Here is a 27,030-nt window from a genome sequence, read left to right on the forward strand (position 1 = left end):
TGTTGGTCTGCAACAATGAATCTTCACTGTTTGGATGAAGATGAACAAAACGAAAACGATGTTAGGAATGCGGGAAGTGAACGTAGCAGGTCACCGAGACTCTCAAACAGGTTCCCTAAATAAAAAATGGCATGTTCTCAAATTTTAGTCTTATTTAAGAATGAGCAATTTGCCATATCAAATGTGAAATTAAAAACCAAGCAAAATTTAAATATATTTATACGTGGTAATTTTTAACTTTTGATTAGATTTTAGCGAACTAAAATAGCTTGTTTTTCTCAAATTTGGCTCCCACATTTTAAGTATAGGTACAAAAAGGTGCTGTTTATCGTTCAATTCAAGAAAATGGCTGCAGGTGAGAAACCGACTGTGACATTTGATATGTTGAATTCTGTGATAACATGTAGTTCAATTTAGCAAATTTGTGATGTTAACAATATTGAATGATTATTTGTTTCTTTTCTTTCCATGTTTTATCCTTCAGACGGAAGAAATACGGTGAGTAGCTGAATTTATCAGAGCCCATCCCATGCTCTAGGTCGGTTAGTGTGGTACCAGTGTAACGTAGCCTAGGCATACAGTAGGCCTAACTCTACATATCACATTCACACTTAGTTACAAGTTGAACTTGAAGGGCAGGCAAAGCTGGAAAACCACTCTTTCTTAGTTTACACGTTTTAGCCGTACAAAGTATTTCAAACTTACGACACATCCAGTACCCGTTACACTAATAATAGTATGATTAGAGCTAGGCCAACATTAGGTCGGACCTGTGCTCCCAAACAAGGTAAATTCGTATTCACACTGGCTTGTTTCCATAATCTGAAACTTGCTATGGTTCATGACAGTCAACCATATCTACTTTCTTTGACAAGGAATGAAAACTACATAGGCCTACTAAGTACTAGCCTATACTAAGCGTTTCCAGACTTTCAGTACCTAGGATTTTTATCCAAATTGTAGGAATGTCATGTTTAAATTTAAGAATTATCATAGGTCAAGTAGACTTTGCAAGCCGGGCAATGCCAACAACCCTTGTTTTGTTTTTTTTTCCAAATTGAGGGATACCTATTTAATACTATTTATACATTTTTAAACAAATTCATGTTAAGACCTTATACTAGCAATTTTAACCCCAATAGAGATTATGGAAAGCCCTCAAAGCCTCATGTATTATTGCTGTCAGGTTATGACATCAATCAAGAGAACTTTATGCCGGCAATGTTGCTCCTGATGCTACGCAGTTGGGTTAGGAGCTTTATCAATGGGTTTTAACCCTAATTTATTTTATTTATTTCTGTACAATCAGTCAGAAAAAAGTTGCTATAAAAGATATTCTGATACAGATTATTGTAGGCCACCTGATGAAGTCATCAGAAAATATCAATTGACTATTTAGAAACAATCTCCCCAATAGGAATACCTCAGCGATCATTGAGTGCTGCAATATTGCATTGCTGTTGTGTAAAGCATACATGTAGAACTGGTTTATAATATCTTTTAAACATGCTGTATTTAGTAAAATGAAGAATGTTAAACTGACTGGGAACAGCAGCTTATTGGCCAAAATCAGTTTCTGTGAGTACAGTACAATTCTGGGCCAATTCGAACCATATTCCCAATCTAAATATCGGTTGCATCTGTTTCCATAATATCAAGACTCGACAACGTCTAATTGCTTAATCCAGTGCATTGTCAATGTTCTAGAAGATAGGAACGACTTCCATTATGGAATAGACATATTTGCATAATTTGCTTTAGATGTGTTCTGTACTTTATGCTGCTAATATTGCAGACATAGAGTATGTTGTTCACTAATCGTCAACCGTCATGTATAGGTAACGAAAGCTCCCTGTAAATGAGCGTTCTTCATTCTGCCCCAAAATCGATATTCAGAATGCTTTCAAGCTAATTTCGACTTGAAATTTTTTTTTTTTTTAAATTAATGGTCTCCATCAGAAGTGAGAGACAAAAGAATAATATTATACATGAGGATAATGTGGACATCAATGTGGGAGCTGGCATTCCAAGATGACTACATGAGTGCAACAGGTTGGCTTGTTGTACTGTAGATGTTCATGGAATGTTGCTAGGAGGGGCAAATGGAAGGCCTAGTGCATCTTTAGTTGCGAGGCAAAACTGCAAGGGTAATTTTGGTAGCAAGAGGAGATCATACACAATTACATTATATATATATCTTGTGCACGGTCATAGTCACAAGTGATACAGAGCTAGTGTATTTGGCCCATCTGCCATAAATACTTTCTCCTCATCCCCATCCTCCTTTAGAAACAAAGAAAGACTTAAATTGAAGCTGTACTAAATCTTTGATTTCTTGTGAAATAATGTACAGTACTAGGAGCCCTCTCCCACCAAAAAAAAAAAATGGAAGCTCCCCAAAACAGCAAAAGAAGTGATTCTCCCTGATCATTGGTATGGTGAAATACATACTTTGTCCCTGGAAGGGAGACCACTGCAAATAGCCGTTGTCACTTTTAAATGTGGATTTGTAATTGTCGCACACATTAAAACCAATAACAGTTCTGTTCTTGAATTGAGCAGAACTATATTACCAAAAAGACACGTATACATGCATTCTAATTGATCTGCCTTACGACATGGTTATGAACATGTGAGTGCTTATAATTTTCCAAAGGAAAAATGAAATCTAACAATAATTAAGGGTCGAGCATTACCATATGTATTAAAAAGAAATTTTAAATTTCACTTCACTAATTGGCTCTTTATCTCTCTCTCTATCACTATAAGTACAGTTCCCATGTCAGAATTTAAACAGTAACAAACTTGACAAGCACCCTAATAGTTTTACATTGGAATTGGGTTGTTAATGGGTCATGGAAAGTAAAAGTGGATCCCCAAGTCCAGCATACGACGTACTGTAGAAATTAGAATGTTTTAGTATTGTCTTTTAAAAATCAACTGCTGCATGTGTAACATGGTAATCAGCTCTTAATACCTTTATAGTCAGGATCGTGTAACTAGGTATGCCGTTAATGGTTTACTTATTGGCATGTGATTAATAGCAATGCTACTTTAGCACTACAGCGTTTCCCTGTATAGGAATTTGAGGTATTTCTGTCCGTTAAAGGAAAGGAACATAATAATGTTGTGGATTTTCGTTACTTTTACAGAGATTTTTCAAATCAATCATAAATTATCTGAAGAGTGAAAGAACAATGAAGTTATGATAATCAACTATATGTGAAGCAGTACAGTGTTCATGATTGAGAAGCTCATTCAACCTAACTTCCGAAAGTTATTTACTATTAGTCTGTGAAAAAGTCAACTTTGAGTGTAAAGAGTGGATCAAAATATTATGAGTTTGAAAAGTTGATATCAAAAGGAATTGGAGAAAATCTATTTTGAGTATTTTGAGGTCCTATTTGAACATGTTTTTATAATATATACATCGGCAAATTTAGGCATATATATTTCAAATAATGAAGCAATTGTTGATCAAAAATTGACAGGGCTCCCTGGATTTGGAATTTTTGACCAAACTGCAACTTTTCTCTTGAAATATTTTGAAGGAAAACAAAGACATAATTCAAGATTCTGTTGCTAGATGCATTCACAAATAAAATATCACCAATTTTGGGAAACGAAGTCATATCTTTGGGATACAAAACTCTATGAGGATGTTGTTTTGTCCTGTAAACATGCCCAAAAAAATCCAGCAGTTTTGTTCAGTAATCAATTTTCTCCCATAGGAATATCCCGTTACGATGATTATGCTTGGTTTGTTTTGACTCTGCGGTATAGTTTCGCTTGCTTTGCAAAATGCAGAATCATCCATTTTCTGCATTAACAGCACTTTCTTGGGGGGAAATTGACCATTTGAAGCAACATTTAACTTTCACAGTAATTTACAATGCTTCAAATGTTATTGAATTTACTTTTTTACCACATAACAGCAAGTTACCCATCACCTTTTGATGACATTGCTGATTAGCAAAGTAAAGATTTATGCAAAATGAATCATTTTTAAAAAATTTTGAGCCTCATTTTAAGCTACTGCCTGAAAGAAGATATATATATATATCTTGAGCTAGTACTATCTGACAAGGAGGAGGTTCAGTACTCACACAGTAACTCTTTACATCATAGTTACCGTGTCTATCATTGGCCAACGAGTCAAGATCGCCAGACGCCTAACCTCCCGCGGGTTTTAGCATTGGAACCTTTTTCGCACAACACCGATTCTTGTAAATGCTCGTAAGACGTGCCTCTCCTATGGTCCGAGAACAGATATATAAGGCATGGTGGGGTTTGCAGATACGACCGCTCTGTGCTTTGTCAGTGATAGTAGTGTTAGTGGTATTGTGTGCGCATGTGTGGTGTGTTCTCATTTATTTACCTGCAAAGTAATATAATTCTTTAATCTGAAGTTTCATCGTGGCATGTTATATGATACTGTGTAACTGGTATGCTGTGCTGAGGTCTGTGGTCTGTTATTGTGCAGGACTATGCATGTACGTGTATAGAACTATTAGTATAGAGAGGAAACCTACTGTACTAGTTTATACGCATCATAGTTGTAGTCTAAATGAGCTGTCTAAACTTCCTGCCATTTGTGTACTCTATGAGCATATTCATATTTAGTGTGTAGCGTGTGGGTCATTAAGACAGCACAGGTGCCATTGTAACAGGATTAATTAGGAAACCGTTGAGTTTATTACCAGGAAGGAAGAATGCAAAGTGGAGAGATGGACGAGTCGGAAGACGACGTGAGTAATCGGTGAACCTTTTTGCAAAACATGGCTTTTAAGGAACATGTGTTTGAAAACAGATTTGCAACCTAGCGCAGTGAAGTGAATTCTAAGGCCATAACATGAAGTCTGTCCCACAACAGATGTTTCATCATACAGGAAATTCTGCAATTGTCCAAATAATCATAAAAATGAAAGCAAATAATTTGAATAATTTCGGTCAATTTACTGTACCTGGGTGCTGTTGCTGGTTTGACATGGGAACTCAGGCAGACAATTGATTCTATTATTTTTATTATTAACTGACAAGTGTACATATTAGCGACTGGGGCCAATGTTGACATGTCAGTCTTATTTTTAGAAGGAAACCAAAAAAAACATACACTTTCACTGTCATTTCCGGTATTTCCATTTTTTTTTTTTTCCATTTGACATAGTTTCTCTTTCCTTTTGGTTCTCAGTTCACGAATCCAGAAACCCCCGGCTATGTGGGTTTTGCAAATCTACCAAACCAAGTCCATCGGAAGTCGGTGAAGAAGGGGTTCGAGTTCACCCTGATGGTGGTGGGTAAGTACAAAAACGAAAAGTGAGGGAGGGGGATGTGCAAGGTCTGTGATATATGTCAAAGAACAGTATACATAAACCCCATGCATAACCGGTTAAACAAAGTCAGTGCTTAGATTTATCTTTCCCCCTTTTCCGCCACCCCCTCCCCAACCAACCATACTATACTTGCTCCAGTACAATGTCAAATGTTACCACATAGGGATCAAGGAAAAGTTTTAAGCTTTGAAGAACATTCAATGCTTACGGGACTTTGCGACTCATGTGAGAAGAGACACATCACAAGTGGTTGCGTGTGGATGGAAGGGTGTATCATGTCCCACATAACTTATATTCAATTAGTTCATATTGCTGGCAGGGAAATAGGATTCCAAATGTCCCTTACGTCACACTGCAGTATGAATTTATGCAAATTAGCCGGCTGTAATCATTTGAATAGGCAAAAATATTCAAAATATTTATAAAAATCTGAAACTTCAATAATTCAGCTTTAACATGACACCACATTTAGGGTGCTTCAGTAAAGTTTGAAATTTGGCTTCTAGGGATACAAAAGCTTGGACTTGCCCTGCAATATTGTGTTTGTTTGTTCCTTCACATGTTGTGCCTTAATGTATACTACAGGTTAAGTGTTCAGAAATATAGCGACTTATGCAGAAAGCAGTCTGTGTAGAGAGGTGTGTAGATTATGTGTCTCCCAGGCTTCAAATACTGAATTTAAGCAAAATGGAGCTTTCTACATAAGCTGCCATACATTTAGTCGCATTTGTGTAATAACAATTTGTCCTTTTTTGGAATGAACGTTTTTTGCTGTGTGAAACCTGTTGAATTAATGGCTGCAGGAGTAAGTTCTGCAAAGTGTGCTGTATGTGTTAAAGAACAGTCGTTGGGCACAGTAAATCAAGATAATCCATGTAGCATGTGTGTAACTTAATGTAGCATACATGTGAGTAACTTAATGAAGTTAACATATTTTCATAACTGAATACAAGATGAAAATACAGATATTCACTTTAAATGTGTAAACAGGGCAATATCAAAACCACAAAAAAAAATGTTTGGCGTATACACGGCCAAACTCCCTTCCCCCATTCCCACCATAAGCCCCACCCCTCCCCCACCCCCAAGCCTTCCTTTTCAGAAATAACCAGCTGCAATACAAATTATTTCATTCCAAGGAGGGCCATTTCCTATCTGTATACCTTTCATTGCTGTGGGAAATACTTTCTGTCCGAAGAAGTCTGTCTAGCTAATGAAATTATATTAGTTTCACTTTACTGCAAGACTACTACTACCATATATGGTGGCTAGTTGTGTGCTGCAGTATGTACATTTCTCTGTATACATACATTTTAGTAGTTGGTACATTGTAATTTGGAGTACTCATTGGTCATATAAATAATGAAGCATTAATTTATATATGAATATGTATGATCATTACAGTTGGGGTATGAATGCATGCACTCACAACCTCCCCCCCCCCCCCCCCTCAACCTGGCATTCCTATTCAGCAATATTCAACTATTTTACACATTAGCTCGTTCAAAGCCCCTTTTCTACTGATTACATGTATTTCAATGTATGTAACCTTGAGAAAAGAATGCTGATCTCATTGGTGGCGTGTTTCATATGCCTTCGTTGCTATGGAAAGTCCTTTCTGTCTAGCTGAGTAAGTAGTTTCACTTTACTTCAAAGCACTAAATGGATTGTTGTGTGCAATATTTGCTCAGATACATACATTAAGTACTACTTGGTACAGTACATTGTGATTTGGAGTACTTGCTCAATCGGGATTAAAGAAACAAACCAGAAGTTTCTCTTTCTCTCTTTTATGGCTTATTCATTAATGGTGGTGTATGAATTGGAGGCCAAAAATAGATGTGAACATTTTATTCTTTATATTGTCATCTGTGTTTCTTTTATGTTTAAGTAGCCCTAATGAATAGTAGATGTAGAGAGAGAGAGAGTGGAAGGAAAAACATGTCTGTCTAACGAGCAGTATATAATATAAATATATGTAATGAAACTCAAGGCAACTGAGTGACAATGTAAACGATAAAACCTAACACATTCGGAATCGAACAGAACAGTTACAAAGCAACTTCCTCTGCATTTACAATAATTACATAATATTCATGGATGCAAAATGCAACAATATTGCAGTACAACTGCAAGATATATTACAAGTTGCTCTAGTACCGTGAACATTTACTTACCCATTCCTTATACCCCCTCCAAGGCATTCTGCCCCCACCCCCACCCTTCATGTACAGTACTCTTTGTGCCAACAAGAAGTGATGTTTTTCTCAAAGACATCTCAGTTAGTTTTTTAACCCCTTTTAACAAGCCTTCCATGGACTGGTTCCATTGAGGTAACTTGTTGAGTCGGTAAAGGGGTAAAGTAAGCTTTAGTGATTTACTTCAGGGGTGAGGGTACTCTACCTCACCTCGTTCCTCCGACGTCACTACATTTCAAATTTGATCTACGGTACCGTGTGTCCTTTTTCTTGTGAAACTTTTGTAAACTAACTTTTGGGATGGTTGGTGGAATAAAAGAAAGTACTGTTGCACATAGTATCTTGGAGTTGAATGAAAAATGGGGGGCGGAGGGAGGTAGGTATGGAGGGAGGGAGGGGATCTGGAAAATTTTTATGGGCACACATTTAAGCTGTCTTTCTGTCCATGGCAAGAGAGCTATGACGAGGAAGGAGCTAAAGGAAGTGGATAAAGTATTCTGGCCTCCATTTTGTTCATTGTCAAACGTAAAAGAACTGGCCATTTACTGTGCAGTTTACTGTTTATATAATTTCTTATTTTCTTTTCTTTTCTTTCTTTGTCTGATCAGGTGAATCAGGGTTGGGCAAGTCCACGCTGATCAACAGTCTCTTCCTCACAGACTTGTACCCTGAGAGGCACATTCCAAATGCTGCAGGTAAGCGGAAATTCCAAAAAAATACCGATGTGCATCTGTCTTTATTTCAACTTCAATGGTAGACTGACATGTCAAGAGCCAAGACCTATACAAGTGGGGTGGGGGGGGGTGGGGTGGGGGATGGGAAATTGATCTTGTATACATGTCACAGTGAAACTTGTGCCCAAAGGGTCTAGCTGCAGCACTCCTGAATTGTACCTACTTCTGTTTGGTCCGGTGAATATCGTTTCACGTCTGGACCATGACCTCCTCAATGTTGACCTATTTCCTGTGTCTCCCCATGCTGCAATGCTCCCCAGAATGTATAAGTGATGGTTTGAGTATCCTCGTTAGCTGCAGAATATTTAGCCAATTTGCTGGCCTCTGTCGTAGACTGTAAGCGGAATTGGAACTTTGTTGCAGGAAGTAGGTCGTTATTCACTCATTTCGGAAGAGCATTAAAAAGCATCAAAACTCTCAGCTCTGATTCTGTTCATTCTTGGCACTTAATTTGGATCTGTGTTAGTAATTGATTAATTAATGTTACTCACATTGAAGAAAATGGTTTGGATGATGAAATTTACCCAAATGGAATTTTATAACTTTTATCGTATTATTTAATTTTCGTATAGAAATGGTGTCTGTATAGTTTGTTTGGTTATTACTTTATTTGTAGTAATTTAACACTGGTATGTTTAAGTAACATATTCAGAAATAGACTGCTACTTTAAAAGTAACAATTGTAGGAAATTTATTAGCAAAGTCTCAGGGAGGGGGAGGGGTTATGGGGTACAGATTGCAACCAGCAAACAAGGTGAGCATTTAAATTTTGTGTAGCAGATTTCAAAGCTATGGATTTGGTCTCTTGAAAACTACTATCGTGTTCCTGTGTCAAAAAAAAAAGAAGGAAAAAAACTGTGATACGCCTTTGGACTTGTGTAGCAATTTTACCATTTTTACATTATTGCATTTTGCAATGGGATAACGTATAAAGATTATTCCCCGTTAACCCACATTTTGCGTGCTCTGTTGATAGCCATGTTTGGAGGTAAAATGTGTTTTTCCTTCTTTTATTTTCTTTCTTAATTCTGAATTTCTTTCACAGAAAAATTGGATAAGACAGTAAGCATCGATGCCTCAACAGTGGAAATTGAGGAGAGGGGAGTCAAACTGAGGCTGACGGTGGTCGACACCCCTGGATACGGGGATGCTATCAACAACAATGACTGGTAAGGGAACAGGAGGATGGTGAGAGAATGAAAGAGGCGACTGATCAGGTGGTGGGTGAATGGGAACAATGGGTATAGGAGAACAAATTGTCGGATGCAATAGAGTGAGATGAAGATGACAAAGGAGTGAGATGACAAAGGAATGAATAATTGAAGTGAGGAGGGAAGAGTAGGGGAGGGTTGGGTTGGGGTTTTTTTAATCCTAAGTTGGCAAGATATCATGATTTATGATTATTATGATTTATCATCCGCGAGATATTGTCAATGCCGGTAAACTTCACTTTCTTCCTCAATCAGTAACATATTTTTTTTTTTTTCCTTCAGTGTTTTGATCTTGTACGCTTAAATTTAGTGCCTCTCAACACTATAGATGGTAAACCAAAAGTGAAAACATTTAAATTTTGTATCTGAAATGATTGTGGAGCATCGAAGAGACCTTGAAGTCCTCGATGCCTCTGCTAGGGACTTGTACTCTTCAAGCAAACTAACCAAATGGACCTACAGACCATCATTTGGCTAGAGATAATAACTTTTTAGTTGGTGTAAAACAATATGCTCTGGATCCCAACCCAAAGAAAAAATTGATCCCCATTGCATTGCAAGTGTGTCAGTTGCCATTGTTGTCATGCCCTTCTAGGTTTAATGCCAAGGCCTGGAGGTAACCACACTACACTCCTTGACCTCCTCCCACCCTCCACCCACACCCCCCCCCACCACCACCTCCCTTTCTCCAGCCTTATACCTGTTCACCTCTTATCTGCCTTCCACTCGTACCTACCTGTTGTGCAGTAATTTCGTTTTGTTTTCCATTTAATAACCATCACCACTGTAAGAACATTGATGGAAATAACATATTTTTTGGCAACTTTGACAACCCCCTTTGACAAGCCTACCATGGATCTCATTCCATGGAAGTACCTTGTTGAGTCGGTAAAGGGGGGAGAGTAACGTTCAGTGATTTACTTCAGGGGTGAGGGCGCCCTACCTCATCTCGTTCCTCCGACGTCACTACATCTCAGTATTTTGATCCACTCGTAGATTAAGCGTTTTATCTTCGATCGCTTTTTTGCTGACCTGGAATGTAAACAATTTTTCTCTTCATGTTTGCATGCTGTAACTAACATATGATACAAGGTGTGAAGGGTGGGGGGGGGGAGATTACAGTAGGTGCCCGGGAAATCTGGGATAAAGAATAATAAATGAAGGATAAAAGGGGTGAAGGGTGGGGCTACATCCCTGTTTTGTCCCTGGGTCCAACCTGGCTCATGATACCTCTGCCAATGCAGTCATAATAGCATGTGTTTATGTATTCATTATGTGTTTATGTGTGTGTGTAAATTTCAAGCTTCTTTACTTCAAGCCTCACATAGGAAGAAGATTCATTTGCTGAACATTCAGTGTTTATAGATAGGAAAAACACATGGTATGCAAAAGGATGGTCACCTTGTAAAATGCAAATGCAGTGATGTTTAAACTGGTTTTGTAAAAACCCCTCTCAGAAAAACCTCACAGTTGCTACCTGAAACGTAAACACTAAAATATATTTTTTTTTGGGGGGGAGGGGGGTTTTTATTGAGGGGAGGACTCCACCATGCAACTCAGAACAGAAGTCTTCCCCTTTTTTCATTCCAACAGTTTTGATCCTATCTTGAAGTACATCGACGACCAATACGAACGTTACCTGAACGACGAGAGTGGTCTCAACAGGCGAAACATCGTCGACAACAGAGTTCATTGCTGTTTCTATTTTATATCTCCAACTGGCCATGGGTAAAGTATTTTCTTCCAAAAGCCTAGCATTGCATTTCTTCACTTAGAGCTTCTATAACTTCTCCCGTCCTCTCCACCAGACGACCCGATGGTCTCTCACTCCAGTAAATGTTGCAATGCACCATGCAAAACTCTGCAAAGGGTCGCTACTCTTCCAAAAGATTCGCAGTTCGGTTCGTAACAAGCCTGTCGATCACAGTAACATCTACCGTCCAGAATTGTTTATAAAAGTTAAGGCTAGGCTGCATAACGAGGGAACCGCTGCAGTGAGAGAGTTTGTAGGTCTCGACAGTCTTTCGGGTCTGTTCTGACCAGACAGACTCTCGCAAGATTATATAACACCTACCCTTCTGTTAGCTTGTTGAGAGACATTTACACTGCAAACACAAACCCTTTCACTGCAAAGACGACCCATGTCTTTTAGCTGCATTGGACATTAGACAAGGGCATGGGTTTGCCTCATATCTAGCTGCCTAAAAGCTTACTGAAAATGGATTTGTGCATGATTAAAACAAACGTTCCTGCCATGTAACTACAGGGAAATGAAAGGCTATGGACAACAGCAGTGCAATAAAGAAAAAATATGTAAGATTTGAAACCGTATACAGATATACAACAAACACCTTAAAAAAAATTGAAGTAACATTGTGCAGTTATTTTTATTGCCAGCCACTTTTTTTTTTCTTTTTTTTATGCTCATAATTTAAGCTAATTTTTAACTGTCTCTCTTTTGTGCTACCCATTCTAAATAGGTTGAAACCTCTGGACATTGAATTCATGAAAGCTCTTCACAATAAGGTCAACATTGTTCCAGTCATCGCCAAGTCAGACACGCTGACCAAGAAAGAGATTGTGAACTTGAAGAGGAGGGTACGTCCGTAAAGCCAAACACCCAATATTTTGATATATATATATATGCTCTCAAATGTGCGGTATACAGTTCATCCACAAATGGGAGGGTGGGAGGATTATGTGCTTGGGGATGGATGTGGGGAACAAATTAGACAAAAGGTTTTTTTGGGGGAAGGGTTAACTTTGAATGCTTTCTCTCCACTGAAAGCTTCTTGGAGACTAAAATATATTCACAGATTGTACTAGTACCAGAATATTTCAAATTGTCAGATTCACAATACTACATACGGTATAATTCCTTAGTTCACCATGCCATCATCAAGGGATTGGCTACGTCCTTCTAAAATATCTATATAAGATTTTCCATGGCTCTGTTGTGACAGTATGGATGAGTACCATCCGAATAATTTATTCGTAGTTCGGATTCGACGAACGCAGACCTCGCACGACTACTGTCTCCGGACAGTTGATCTAAAGAATTCTGTCGTTTACTCGTACTGCGTAATTTTACTATGGATCTCACCTACTACTACATTTATCCAGTAAGGTTTGTTTTTTTGGGGGGGGGGGGTTGCCATGTGAAACTTTTTCATGCTATATGCAGTTTATATAAACCAGTGTTACGCACTCCCAGGTTTTTAACTTGAGGTACCAATCTGGTACAATGAGTGCGCACCAACATATATATTAAACCTCACAGAACCCTTTGAATGAGATTTGATGACTGCTGTCGTGATAGTTATCCGGCTTTTCTCTCTCCTGAACAGATCATGGATGAAATTGACGAGAACAGTATAAAGATCTACCACATGCCAGACTCGGACTCCGACGAAGATGAGGACTTCAAGGAGCAAAACCAAAAACTCAAGGTAGGTGGAGAGAGAAAGGTTATCACGGTATGACACCAGGAGCGATGGGAGGGGCTTCTCATTGGTGGAGGGGGTTCTCATTGGTGGGGGGGGGGGGTTCGGCGGGGCACTGACTTTGATGGGCGGTGGGAAATGTGACTTTCAGTGTTATCTAGGGCCACTCAAAACATTCAACTGTCCGATTTTCGCCTGTATGTCTCTGTGGGTTAAAAGCGGAACCCAAGGACAAAGGTCAATGCCTTTACAGTCGAACTGAAGATTAATGCTGGTACCAAACTCAACCTCCCCCCCCCTCACATCCTCCCCACCCACCCTTAACTACAACAGTAGATATAACACACATCTAGCCATCTCGATTTGCTTCTGCACCATAGGATAGTGTACCATTCGCTGTATGTGGATCCAGTCAGCTGATCGAGGTCAAAGGTCGTAAAGTCCGAGGAAGATTATATCCGTGGGGTGTCGTAGAAGGTTAGTGACATATGAAAAACACAACTTTGCCATGTTTGCTTGACTCTCAAAATGGTTCTGATCGCTTAAGGTGCTGTGAATGACACTATGTGAGTAGCCGAATCTATTCTGGATGGTAACGGTTGGTTGCGACAGTTGGTGGCGTTTTACAAGCAGGGACATCTGTTCCTGTTAGGCTTACTATAATTGCCTAACACTAGGTCATCATTGTTGTGTAGGCTCTTTAGTAATCAGAAGTGTTTTGGTCTTGAAAAATTCTGGAATTTTGTTTGTGTAAAGCGTTTGAATTATACGTGGGTTTAGATTTTAAACTGAAAGATCTTTTTTCTTATCTATTACATCGATCAACTTTATCACTCTTTCTGTCTTCTTTTCTTGATTTTCCTTTCAGTTGAGAATCCTGACCATTGTGATTTCATTAAACTAAGGAGCATGCTCATGTAAGTTTGAAGGTCCAGAATTACCCCCTTGCCATCCCTCTTTCATCTTTGTCCAAACCATATCCTGATCGGGACACAGCAGATTCTTAATTTCTTTAAATATAAAAATGAAATGTTTCTTTCTAAAAACTAGATTTGTGAAAGTTTTTTTTTAACAGTTTTTACCATAAATATCATTTAAGATAAGATTACAAATAGTCAAAAGTCAAGAGAAATCCTCCTAAATTTTTTATCTTGATAATATTTTTTTATTCTCCATCTTTGATCAGCACACACATGCAAGATCTCCAGGAGGTCACACACGAGGTCCACTACGAAAACTTCCGCTCACAGAACTTCACCAAATCGGGTAAAAGCGAGAGGTAAGGTCAGAGGTGTGTCGTAGAGTGATCCTTTCTGATCAAGAACCAGTCACATGTCGTCGTGGAGGATGCATGCAGATGGTGTGGCTGGGGTGTAGTTTTGCATGAAGTATCTTGCAGTTTCACATATAGAATATTCCCTCCCCTCATACCAAATCAATCTCATCCCTTCCCCGTCCCCACAATTCCCTTCTCATCCCTTCCCTCTCCATCCCTTCTCTTCCCATCCTTTCCCTTCTCATCCCTTCTCATCTCATCCCTTCCCATCCTTTCTCATCCCTTCTCATCCCTTCCCTTCTCTTCCCATCCCTTCTCATCCCATCCCTTCCTTTCCCTTCTCACCCTTCCCATCCCTTCTCTTCCCATCCCTTCCCTTCTCATCCCTTCCCATCTCTTCCCTTCCCATCCCTTCTCATCCCTGCCCTTCTCATCCCTTCCCTCCTCATCCCTCCCAATCCCTTCTCATCCCTTCTCATCCCTTCTCATCCCTTCCCTTCTCTTCCCATCCCTTCTCATCCCATCCCTTCCTTTCCCTTCTCACCCTTCCCATCCCTTCTCTTCTCATCCCTTCCCATCTCATCCCTTCCCATCCCTTCCCTCCCCTTCCCTCCTCATCCCTCCCCATCCCTTCTCATCCCATCCCTTCTCACCCCTTCCCATCCCTTCCCATCCTTCCCCTTCACCTGCCTCCCTAACCATTCCTCTGTCTTCATACTGTGCTGTCTCAAAAGGGTTCACCTGTCTTTAGCGTTTATCCATATTCATAAATTTGTCAAAGGTTTTATTAGAAATTTAAATTAGAGTACACACCTGAACCCTAATTCGAAGCGGGTAGGAGGGATTAAAAATATTTCTCAAATAAACAGCTAGGCTATTAAGTATTTTATATACCCTCGACTGGGAACACCCTTGCCTCACCGTCCAGTCCACATGTCTTGTCCCTGTGTACTCTCTGACCACTCAATCATCGTTGACCTAACTGTAGTTGTCGATGATGGTCCCCATGAACATTCCATATAAGCGAAATTTCCTCTTCGAGGATTCTTATGTGAGTGTCAGTGTTGCTACATCATCAATCTAGTCTGTTGTTTTAGACTAGTCTAATCACAGAACCTTGACAAAGGATGTAATTAAGTTAACCAAGATGGCAATGGGTGAAAATGCTTCAACAATTTGTGTCAAAAAGATATTCTTTGTAAAAGAAAAGAACCTCAAAAGAACAACACAGCAAACAAAATATACTTTAGCAAAACCCGAAATTTTGAATGAATACAAGCTTTGGACAAGGAATCAGAAAGTCGTTTGACTTTCTTCTAGGCGAATTGTAACTTGTATGATTGGGGAGGGTGGGAGGGTGAGGGCAGGTAGCAGAAGTAATAAGAGAAACAATTATGTGATGGTGTGTAAAAAGAACCTCACATTTATAAAGTTTGTTAGAAAACTTTCAGACTTGTTGGTAAGTAAGTGACTTTCATGTTAACGGTAAGTACTCTGTGTAGGTTTGGACTGTTTGCACAGCATCCTGTCTTCCTCCCACATAGTCGTAGTTGCGCAATCTTATTGCATAAATCAACTTATTTGCACTGCTTCTGTTCTGCTTCATAAGCCTGTTAGGAACTGACAGGGACTTTCTCAGTGATGGGTATCAAAAGTGAAACACTTATTATTACTCTCAACCATGATGGTATCAATAGAAAAGGAAATATTCTCGCAAATTTCTTTCAATAAATTGCTCTCCGATTCTCTCAAGTTTTGCAATGTCATCATGCAAATTTCATTGAAAGATAAAACGTTTGAATACTGATCAGAAAGAGGACAAATCGTGTGTCCACGATACAACTGTTATGACCATCGTGCAATTACCAACTGTTGCTATGAAATATGCTAGAACCTTTGAAATATGAAGTTATTTATTTTTTGGTATGGATGTCACAGCAGACTATTAAAACTAGGAAAATAATAGTAGTAATCGGGTGGTTACTTTTACGAATCAGTTCGACATCAAAATTAAGCCTATCACACTTTCATATAGAAGCCTTTGATGGCCTAGACTTCTCTTCTTTTTTTTAAGAGTATAAGAATCTGAACTGTTTCATAAAACATTTTGACAGCTTATTTTGCCCTCTTGCTGTTTACATCTAGTTAAGAAATTCAACCTGCTACAAAAAAGTCAAATTTCCAATCAATCATTGTAAACCAATTCACATATCCTTTTTACCTTTGACTTAAATACAGCATAGGATAAAAATGCTTTTCTTTACAGACATCTTTGCCAATTTGGTTTCTTTTTGCTCTAAAATTCCTATCAAAACCATAGAAATCTTCCTGTAAAGTTCCTCACAGGGCTTAATTTTTGGCCAGTTTTTTCCTCTTAATTCTTCTTTCATTTTTAACTCTGCCTTTTGCTTCGTTTCTAACTGCATGTTACTCTATTTCTTTATCTTTGCTTTTACTTTTGATAACAATCACTCCTATAGCAGCAATATATCACCGAGCATAACCTTCCCCTTTCCAATTTTGTGATATCAGTGTTTTTTTTTTTTGTTTTTTTTTCAGTAGTTTTCACCTTTTTTCAAAATGATTGAGTTTAACAGTTGTGACAGCTTGTTATACACCTTTGAGCTGTTTCTTGGTCTTTAATTTGTTTATTTGTCTGTTTGTGTCTGTTTTGTCATGATTTGTTAGTTCTATATTTGTGTTTATTTTGTGAAAGTTAGTCAGTTTTGTAAAATCTCTCCTGACTCGTGCAGTACAATAGCTTGAAAATCAATTCTTGGTTGGTTGTCATGGTTACCTTTAAGGGTGTCTGTTGTACTTTTTCAAGGTCATCAGGGGAGATGTCACTGTTGGGTTGATAGAATTAAGTGTTTCATTTTGGATATTAATGTATTGTTAAAAGTACTATTTATTTATTTTAATAACTGACATTGAATGTTTCATAGTTTATTCGATTAGCTGTTAGAAACTACATCAGAGCAAATAGCATGAAATTCCAAACACGCTTGTTGCCTTCAACAAATTTTGTCTCCGTGGATGTCATTTATATGATAAGGAGCCATTTAGCTTATACAGAGCCTGCCAACCTTTTTTTTTTCTTCGTCCAAAAAATTTTCACAGAGCCCAGATCGAGAAACATTGCTGGCTCTGAGTCAAGTATGATAAATCTCAGATGAGACATAGTTTTGTAAATGATTAGTTTTTGTTTTTAATTTGAAATTGGTACAGATCTATAAAATCTGTTTTCAGTAATTATAAGTTGGCATTCGTCTGTGGCATATCACTAGTGGTCTCTTTTTTCGTTCTTTTTTTTTAGGCTAGATAATATACCATATTACATATTTGCTGGAGACTTATCAGTTTACTAACTTTTGTTCTAGTAACTGAAATGTATTAAATTATCATATTAAACACTAAAAGCAACACGCCCATGCAGGAATGTGAGAATTGCATTTAAAAAAAAAAAAAAAAAGTCAGTTCGCGATTCTTTTTTCAGCACATTTAAAAAAAAAAGGGATATAGATATGCCTCATGCAGAGACTCTCTTCAAAAAGCTCTCTTCATAATGGAAATGAAAAACAGGCAATAAAGAGAATTGTTTTTCTCCAAACATATCTGAACTTTTAAATGTCGATGCAATTAATAGATATCCAATGTAAGAGGATAGTAAGGCGACGTTGAGCAACATCAATTTCTCTTTCAAGGTAGAAACTGTTATTCTGACCAGAAAGTCTTCATTTTGATAAAGTAAAACCCAAGCTGATCTTGACAGCAAAAGAAACAATCCTTTAAAAAATTTGATGTCAAAATGACCTTATGGACCAGTAAGAAACTAGATTTACCGATAAGGTTCTTCGTCAAAGAGAGGAGATTATTTTGGACTTTTTCAATAATTGTCGCCAGAATATCCCTCTGAACAGTTACGAGCATCTCAAAGTTTAGACTTTACTTCTCGCAAAGTCCGTTTAATCAGCAGTTCAAGCTAGTAGTGAAAAAAAATCGAGAGCGGTTTGTGTTTAAATTTCTAAAGAGAATACCGATCAGGAAATCTTGTTCATATTCGACAAATTCCAAAAATATGAAGGAAGAGAGAAAAAAATGTATCGGCAATAACCTGTTCACATTCCTGCACACCAGCAATTAACACAAAAACATTTGATTTGCTATTTCATTTTTCTCGTTTCTGTTTTTTTAATTAACCGCGTTTTGTTTTGGGGGTCTAACCTATGATTTGTTTCTTTTTCTTTTGCAAGACGAGCACCGGCTTCAGGAGGCGCTAGAGGTCAAAGGTTAGATTGTCTGTCATTAAATTTTGTAGATAGAGCAATCCACAATCCCTTCTCCCTCACCTCTTACCTTTTCTAGAGGTTGTTATCTCTTCTTTTCTTTTCTTTTATCTTTGTCTAATCTCTTCCTTTGTTGAATTTTTCTCACCCCAAAGAGCTCCGGAGGGCGGCGGTGACGAGAAAGATTCTCTGCTACAGCAGAAGGAGGCTGAGGTAAGTATCGTCTGCAAAAAAGTCAAATGTTATCCCCCCACCCCCCACCTCTACCCCCTCCCATCTCCCTCACCCTCGGAATAGTCCTCCATTAGTTTATTCGTCACTCAGAAGTATCGACCTTGATTGTCAACATTTACCTGGCAGGGCATTCAAAAGTCAAATTGATAAACATGAAGTTTCCAGGTGTCACCGATCCTCACTTTTGGCTGGATTAGATTTCATTCGTGGAACGTGACGATAAATACAACCCGTATCTAAGGTTATGGATTATCTTGTTACAAGGGTACTTTTGGCATCGCGCCTCTCAAACAGTCTGGAAGAATGGAAAAAGGAGGGAAATTAAAGAACCATCTTTTTGTTGAGTGTGGGGGGGGGTATCATGCCAGTCCTGCATGTTTAGTCTTGGAAAGTAAGAGGAAAAAATCCTTGTTTTGAACATTCCTTCTTATCAATATAATTCCATAACTACAAATAAAAAAGTTTCAGTTTTGTCACGAGAAAACAAGAGTAACTCTCATCCATGTGTTGCTCTTGGCTTTCATCCGTGGTACGTGACGATATAATCAATCTGATTTCAAGGTATTTTCGATTATATCTTAACAAAGGTAGTCATTGAGGATTGATTAAAACATCCATCCTTGAGAAGTTTTTTTTGCATTTTTTTTTAAAGTAAAAAAAGAAAATCTACATAGTTAACATTCTGTAAATTCTGTAAATTGAAATTTCACAAATTTTTAGTTTATCCCTGAAGAGGAAGAATATTAAATAATATTTTCAAGTCATAGTTTCATAGTTTCATTTTGTCTTTAAAATGTTTAATGTACATAATAAAGCTAGCCTGCTTTGGTTTGTAAATAATTAGTGTGTATGGTTGAAAAGGAGAACTGGTTATTGGAAAGTTAAGCTGCCTGCATAGCTGTGATTACTGACTACAGGTGTTATTTAGCCTGCTCACCCTTAGTCTGGGTAAACTTGTCAACTTTTAAATAGGTTATGATTAGGTTGCGTTGAGGTCTGAGGTCAAACTTGCTGACACTATTTTGAAAATGGATACTCAGTGATATCGAAAACATGACTTTAAAGTGGCTGTGTCTCGAATTCCCTCATAATACATCACGTGGGGACCACTGTCTTGGAATCACACAAATCCAGTAGGACACAGAATATGAACACAGAATTGAGGAATTTAATGAAATATAGATAAAATAATCATAACTCAGGGTATAATCAAATCATGTAGCAATTAGTCCAATTCCCTTTGCATTTTATTGTTATTTTGCGGAAAATTGATTTTTGGAACAGTTGGCTCCTTGTCCGTGTTGAAAAAATTAATTTTCTATATATATGAGGTATGTAAAGCATCTCCAAAGTTGCAGTCGTGGAAAGATTTGAAAAAGTCCATTCAACTGTTTTTAATACATACCACGCACACATATGTTTGGTATTGTACACCGTCGTCTCAGACCATAGCTGAGTAATCTGAGGGGTAGAGTGGGGATAAACCCTTGACCAACTTAAAATGCATTTAGGGCCTTTGTTCCATCCACAGAATCGTTCCCCCCCCCCCCCTCAGAGACATAGAGGCCCTGCCATGGGTGGGCCAGACTTTTACACAACCCTCGCAGGTACCGAGAATGATGAAATTTGCGGGCTAAATTTATGAAATTTTGCACTTTTGTTTTTTCTGAGCAGCTTCGGCGTATGCAAGAGATGGTACTCCAGATGCAGAGGCAGATGAAGGCCTCTAACTCCGGGAGCCAGGGAAACCTCAACTCGGAGGAGGTTTAAATCAAGGTTAGAAGGAAAAAAGTTAAAGGCATTGAAGACTCGCCCCAAACCTTGTGCGGCCATCTGAGAAAGTTAACTTTCCGTTGCTTGCAAGTGACGTTTTGTTCGTGTCGCTACAAAATGCAGACAGTACAGTAATGAAACGTGATACCGTGTTATCTGTAGCTGGACCTGAGATGTCCATCGCTGTATTGTTTGTACACTGTGCTGTGGGTATTGACCGCATTTGTATGTACTGACTGTACACTAGTGTCTAATTACCGATGGTAGCAAGATGTGTGTGTGTGTATTTTCTGGCATCGATGGTGGTGTCTAACACTTCTGTTCCACCTCATTCGAATCTAGGTCAGATTACCGGCATTAGACGTTTCTTTTTGCGCGAGTCTTCACACCCTTTAAGAGCCTGTTTAACCCTGCATTTTGGATTCAACATAGAAATATGAGCTACAAATCAAATTCCTTGCAAGTTTGCAAATTCTCTTTTCTGAATCAAGTCTCAGAGAAATTTTGATTTCCGAGTGTATATACCAGGAATCACAAGCCTAACCAAATTTCTGGCGGAAGCACTCGCTGGGTAAAGCAACCCCAAATAGAATCTCGATAAATGCATTTATGTTCTCAGAAGGATGGCCCAAAGGAAAATTTACTTTGGAATGATGAAAGACCATAGTTCGAACACTCTGTGTTCTTTGTTGGCAAGAATGTTCCCAAGAAGAATCAAATAGAATGTATATTTCAAGATATTACGGGTAAAAAGTTCCCTTGTTTAATTTTTGTTATTGTTATTATTATTATTTTGTTTATTATTGTTATAACTATTATTATTTATTTTTATTTATTTTATTATTGTTATTACTATTATTATTTTTTATTATTATTATTGTTATTACTATTATTTTTTTATTATATTTTTTTTATGATTCTTATTACTATTATTATTATTTTTTGGCAGGAGACTTACCTACCCCACCCACCAAACCATCCTGTACTCTCTGGATATAGTCCTCTCTGTGGACGGACCAAACGTTGACCAAGGATAGAAGATTCCCTGTTTTAGGTGCTTTCAGTCTGGTTTTAGTGTAGCGTCAGATCAAGGCAAGAAGCCACACTGTAACATCCACCATTATCATTACTTTCTGCCATTGCTAGTAAATTACAAACACGCTCTTGGGAAATTGTATCGTAGTATAGAGGACATATCATCTCTTTCTTTCCTTCTATTAGTATCATCATTATTTTATTATTTCATTTTTTATCGTACAAAGAGGTTGATTAACTATTTGGTAAGAACATAAACTGCCTCTTTGTGCTGTATCAAATAGCATAGAAAAGTACAGGTAGAATCCACTTTTTCATAGAAGAATCTCCACTCCGGTCTGTCAATAAATCGTTATAAAAACATACCAAACTCTCTTCTCCTCTTGTCAATAAAAGCTAGAAACAAATACTTCTTCCAAAAAAAATAGCCTTACATCAGTCATAGTTTTCAGACAGTCACCTTGGCAACTTTAAAATGAGAGTAGCAGTGAATAAGTTGACACTGCACAGTATTGCATAGAATAGGCTACAGCTTAGGCCTATACAACATATCCGGATAAGGATTTAATATCAGTTGCAGACATGAAGACCAACACCATGTCCAAAACTGTCAATTAAATGGTGTTTACCGTTGGATTTTCTGACATGAACTGTACCAGTGTCATGAAGAAATGACCAGTTTGAAATAGCTCAAGGAAATGCCCAATAATATGCCTGTAAATTTTACCGCTATTTTGCAAAATTCGGGAGAAGTTGACTGCATGGTTTGTTCTCACACTGCTTTGGGTGTTAGTAAAATAACTGGCAATCTTCATCTCATACACAGCCTATTTTAAAAAATTGGTTTGTTGTGAGCAAAATTTTAATTTACATATTTGGCAAATAATCCATCGCATTGGGCATTTTAAGTGAAAGATCTTCCATAAGGTAGAGAAGGAAGTCATCAATGGGAGGACCGTACAACAGTGTTTAAACAAAAGAGCTACCAAGAGGAAAATTGTCCTCGTGATCTTACATCACTTGAGCAGGGGAAACAAAAGTCCTTGAGGGAATGTGTGAAACCCATTTTCTAAATAATTTACAGTTTCTTATCGTAACCATGGCATTTTGTAATCTATTTTTATGGCAGGTTCGCTTAAAACGATAGTTGTTCATCTACTAAGCCCAAACACTTTTAGACTTGATTCTTGATGAGAGTGTGCTTTTAAAGTAGTTTTGACCCTGTATATTTAAGAACCTTTTGACCTGTGACCCGACTCTTTATAACCAATGGATAGTTCCAACGTGTGGCCAATGGTACATGAGTCGAATGAGTTGCAACATAGTTTTCATCTCCCAAGACAACGTACCAGTATTTAGCCAGTCATTAAGTAACTGGTATACGTCACGTTCCATTGCTTATTGTAATTTATTTTTTTCTTCATTTGTTGTATAGGCACTGATTGATTGATAAAAGAGTATCATTTTTTTTCTCTCACTCTTTGTAATACCATACCTGCTAATATTGTCTGGGTAGCTGTAACTTGCAAGAGAAGAATTTTAATCGACTTCCCTTCGATCAAAGGGCTTTCTCCAATTTCAAAAGTTCAAAGTTGTTTTGTATTTGCAGAATGTAATGTATTTTGACTTTTGCAAATAATCCATTAGTCTGACAGACTCTCAGAATACGTGCACTGTAACATTACACATTGAACCCTCTGATGAAAGATGGGCCGCAATCATTTGAGCTGCTGAGATAATCATGAGGGTATAGAAAAGCATCTTTACAGAAATTGATATAGTGAAGGGTTAAAACTTCTAATTTTTAAAGGAGTTTAATACGTTGAGATATGCTGTACGTTATTTGATCGTTACAGTGGCGTGTAAAAAGGGGCTGCAGGGTGTGCCATGCCAATCCCCTTCCCCCATCCCCCCACATTCAACGGTCAGTTGGGGTAATGGTACAGTCGGGATTCTTTACGTTCAGCCAGGGAAGAATTAGACCGTTGTTACGGGATTCATACCCTTTTCAACCTCACACAAACAATTGAGAGTATTTATTAGCACAACCTTGCAGTTAGAGCTTATTATAGACCTAAATTATAGTTTTAAATATGCCTCAAAATGCACCATTTTCAATTATTTCTTGGAGAGGGCGACCCGCACACCCCCCCCCCCCCCCCCATAACTAGGATCAACTCGCCTTCAACCACCCAAGGGCCACATCACTTCTTTTATGAAATCCTTCATATAACACTGGCACTTCCACAAAAAATCTAACCCCCTGCCTGTATCAGGGAGGGGGAATTTTGGATATTTGTGCCCATCTCATCTTTGAAATCATGTGCACCCTCCACTGGATTCTTAACTGTAAAAAAACGAAAATGCTTTAAATTGTGGACATTATTCCAACATTGGGAGTTTTGCTATAAAGTTGGTGCAAACATCAAGTTGGTCTTAATCATAAAGGAACCATTTTGGTTTTGGCAATAAAAAGTCTCTCTTTGTCAGTAAATATGAAATTTTTGCCTCTCCTTTTTTTGGCCTCTTAAATGTTGAAGTATTTGGGAAAGAAATTTTTTTTTACCAAAATTCAGTAGTCGATTTGCGTATGTCAAAAATATTTTCCAACTAATTATCATTTGTCTCAAGAAAATGTTATAAAATTTCTTAAAAACTCATCGTTTTTTTTTCATGTATGTATTAATTCTTTTGATATCTTTGGCCTAGTATCAATAGATGATTGTGTTTTTGTTTCATATGTAGTTATGGTAGAGTTGTATTTCATTTATCACAGGAAGATGGTGTCAGTGCTCTGTATTATCATGGTCATTATTTATACTTTTGTTAAAGCTGATGTAAACCAATAGACCCATCGAAACCAAAATCTTGCAGTCTGTTTCTTGTATTTTTTTCCTTCGAAGCATTCTCTAAATATTGTTCACCTTTTCTTTTTTCCTTTTTTTTAAAATACAAATTTGGCTGCTATAACGAGCAATCTTCTCCCTCCTCCATGCGCTCCCAAGCAAGGAATAAAATGGGTGGTAGACATGGTTAAAAACTGGCCAAAAATGAGAAGAGACATTTCTTTTTCTTTTCTTTTTCTTTCAAATTGGTACCTAACTAGGTTGCCAAAAGGATCACAGGTGTCGATAACGATGTAGAAAAAAATCCGAAAGTGATACAAACGAACGTGATAATATAAAGGTAATATCAGGAATATTGGTGCATTGAAATCGTCTAATACATGATAAGTAATTTTTCTACCAGAAGCAGTAAACAAGTTTATAAATTATGTAGAGCAAAGGTAAATTCAAGTTGGACTTGGTACATTGTTTTACCACCTGCAACAGATATTCATATTTCATTTAGCTTTTAAAGCTTAACTGAACATTATAAAAAGTAACAAAGCAAATTGAAAGTTCTAAGGAATAAATTAGTCTCAGATATTTACAAAAGTTCATTACTATACAGTTGTAAAAACTGTCTCAACATCTACGCCGTCCCTCTTCCCTATACATTTCCCCCTGTTCCCTCCTCTGCCCCTAGCATGAAGAAAACGTTTCATCAATACAGTTCCCTTCACTGCGATTTAAAGTGACTTCCATCCTCTCGGGTACGGAATTCACTTAAGGTTTGACTATAAGCGCAATTCCTCTCTCTGTATTTTTGCGTAAAGTTCTGAGTCCAATTGGATGTAATTTTCAGCCTTTTGGTCCAGAACAAAGAGTGGGTCCTTCACTAAGGTAGGATCGAATCCCTCCTGGACCAGAGTAAGTTTGGTTTGCTTGAAAGTACTGGTATGTTCCAATGTGTCGGGAAACCGTAGAAACCTGGGCCATGCGTAATTCGGTAACTTCTCGCTTACATGTTTGTAGAAAGCTTTCGGGTCAAATGTACAATCAGGTTTTGAAATGATGGATACCATCCCTGCTTTGCCGTAATTACCTGATGAGGGGGAAAATATATATAATATCTTGTCAACGGTAGTCAAGTCCAAATCATAACATGTTTTAAGATGCACAGTCAAAGTTGCTATTGAGTACAATCATTTTCAAATCTTCACTACATTTTCGATTATTATCCCTTACTATTGAAAACTTTATTTTGTAATCTATGTCAAGTGTCTTGATAAAAAAAAACCTTTGGTCGGAAACTTAATGTCGTTTCTGATTGGACGAGTATTAATCACGTGTTCGATATTACTTCCCGCTATTGGTTTACAAACTTACCTGGTACTGGAACCCCATATACATTGGATTCCAGAATCGACATCATCTCGCAAAGTGTCTGAGAAACTTCTGTCGTGGCAACATTCTCACCCTTCCATCTGTCAAAAAGAATTACGGAAAAAATGTGTTGATAGATTATGAAATTACAAATAACTTAATGCTGCCAAAAAATATGATATGACATGCTTGATAGTGGTATACATATTCGTGCATATTGCAAATTATTATATAATATTTATTATTTTATATATTTATTATTATAATATATTACATTTATATATAGTACCTTTATATATATATATATATATATATATATATATATATATATATATCCAACATATAAGTAATTAAACGAAACTGCTGTTTCTATAGCATATATAAGAGATTATTCTTTTCAAGTTTATGTTTGAATTTCATTTTTCTTTTCTTATAACGTTAATTATATTCATAAAGGTGTATTTTGCAATGAGGTGTCGTACACCATATTGAAATTTTCAAGTCAATGCGCGTTAACGTTAACTCACCTAAATGTATCACCTAGCCTATCTTTAAAATAAAGATAGTATTCTGTGTCTTGAACTAATAAGTCGCCACTGTTAAAGTAAACGTCTCCCTCTTGAAATGCATTTCTCAACATTTTCTTTTCGGTGAGATCTTTTTTGCCGACATAGCCTTCCATAGGAAATAGCTTGCTGACTGGGCACACGAGTAAGCCAACCTCACCTGTACCAAAAAAATGTTAAATTATATACATAAGTACGATTTCAGCTCTTATATTTATAATGAGAAATAATGAGTGCAATTATGGTTAAGTATGCATTGACTGCTAGAGCCCCTCACCCCGCCCCCCTTCCCCCTCCCCCATCACCCTTCCTCTCCACTCCTTTCCCCCATCCCCTCTTCTAGCTAATTCATTTATAAGGTTATCATGCACAACGTGATTATTAGGCATTTGAATAAGTTTTCAAACTCAAACGCCTTCGCGGTATAACCTGAACCAGAATATTTGCATATGGTGTACTCATACCTGGTTTCACTCGAAGACAGCGCCCTCTCTCATCTCTGTATGGCTGAGCTGTTTCATAATCATATTTTATAAGTTCTATCGGACAGAGTTTCTGGAAAAAAATAGAAAGATTTATAAAATTGGTTATTTAAAGGTTCTCAAAACTTCATTTGATATTGAGAAATGAATTAATTACGTAACGTATATCAAGTCGATGGAGTGGGAAAGTGATGGGTGGGGGAGCGAGGGAAGAAAGGGTGGGGGTCTTCAGAAACTTGAGAGGAATTGGT

At 37.7% G+C, this 27,030-nt stretch overlaps 2 protein-coding genes across 5 annotated transcripts in view; one reads left to right on the top strand and one right to left on the bottom strand.

Annotated features, from left to right (window-relative positions):
- Positions 1–24,392, top strand: LOC139980564 (septin-2B-like). Of its 4 annotated transcripts, XM_071992294.1 has the most exons (16): positions 1–110; positions 309–355; positions 485–498; positions 5,192–5,297; positions 8,140–8,226; positions 9,311–9,434; positions 11,070–11,204; positions 11,957–12,074; positions 12,824–12,925; positions 13,300–13,396; positions 13,788–13,836; positions 14,106–14,198; positions 18,449–18,484; positions 18,637–18,694; positions 20,390–20,491; positions 21,438–24,392. In XM_071992294.1, the coding sequence occupies exons 1-15, from the start codon at positions 16–18 to the stop codon at positions 20,483–20,485; spliced, it is 1,257 nt and encodes a 418-aa protein (XP_071848395.1). In that variant the 5' UTR covers positions 1–15; the 3' UTR covers positions 20,486–20,491; positions 21,438–24,392. The 4 variants fall into 4 exon arrangements, with proteins under 4 accessions (XP_071848395.1, XP_071848396.1, XP_071848398.1 ...); XM_071992295.1 differs by lacking the exon at positions 18,449–18,484; XM_071992297.1 differs by lacking the exons at positions 1–110; positions 309–355; positions 485–498 and adding an exon at positions 4,214–4,236.
- Positions 23,142–27,030, bottom strand: part of LOC139980563 (long-chain fatty acid transport protein 2-like) — a 14,375-nt gene continuing 10,486 nt past the window's right edge. Inside the window, exons 8-11 of the mRNA XM_071992292.1 lie at positions 26,762–26,852; positions 26,259–26,457; positions 25,735–25,832; positions 23,142–25,450 (exon numbers count right to left, since the gene is read on the bottom strand). Coding sequence (XP_071848393.1) covers positions 25,143–25,450; positions 25,735–25,832; positions 26,259–26,457; positions 26,762–26,852 — 696 coding nt within the window. The 3' untranslated portion in view covers positions 23,142–25,142. The remainder of the gene's footprint in view (positions 25,451–25,734; positions 25,833–26,258; positions 26,458–26,761; positions 26,853–27,030) is intronic.

This window comes from Apostichopus japonicus, chromosome 15, assembly GCF_037975245.1.
Source record: "Apostichopus japonicus isolate 1M-3 chromosome 15, ASM3797524v1, whole genome shotgun sequence".
Lineage (NCBI taxonomy): Eukaryota > Metazoa > Echinodermata > Holothuroidea > Aspidochirotida > Stichopodidae > Apostichopus > Apostichopus japonicus.

Bases quoted from the DNA above. Each gene is read 5' to 3' on its own strand.
- LOC139980564 (XM_071992294.1), top strand. From the start codon at position 16: ATGAATCTTCACTGTTTGGATGAAGATGAACAAAACGAAAACGATGTT. The intron at 9,435-11,069 runs GTAAGGGAACAG...TCATTCCAACAG, and splicing joins GCTATCAACAACAATGACTG to TTTTGATCCTATCTTGAAGT. The intron at 12,075-12,823 runs GTACGTCCGTAA...TCTCCTGAACAG, and splicing joins TTGTGAACTTGAAGAGGAGG to ATCATGGATGAAATTGACGA.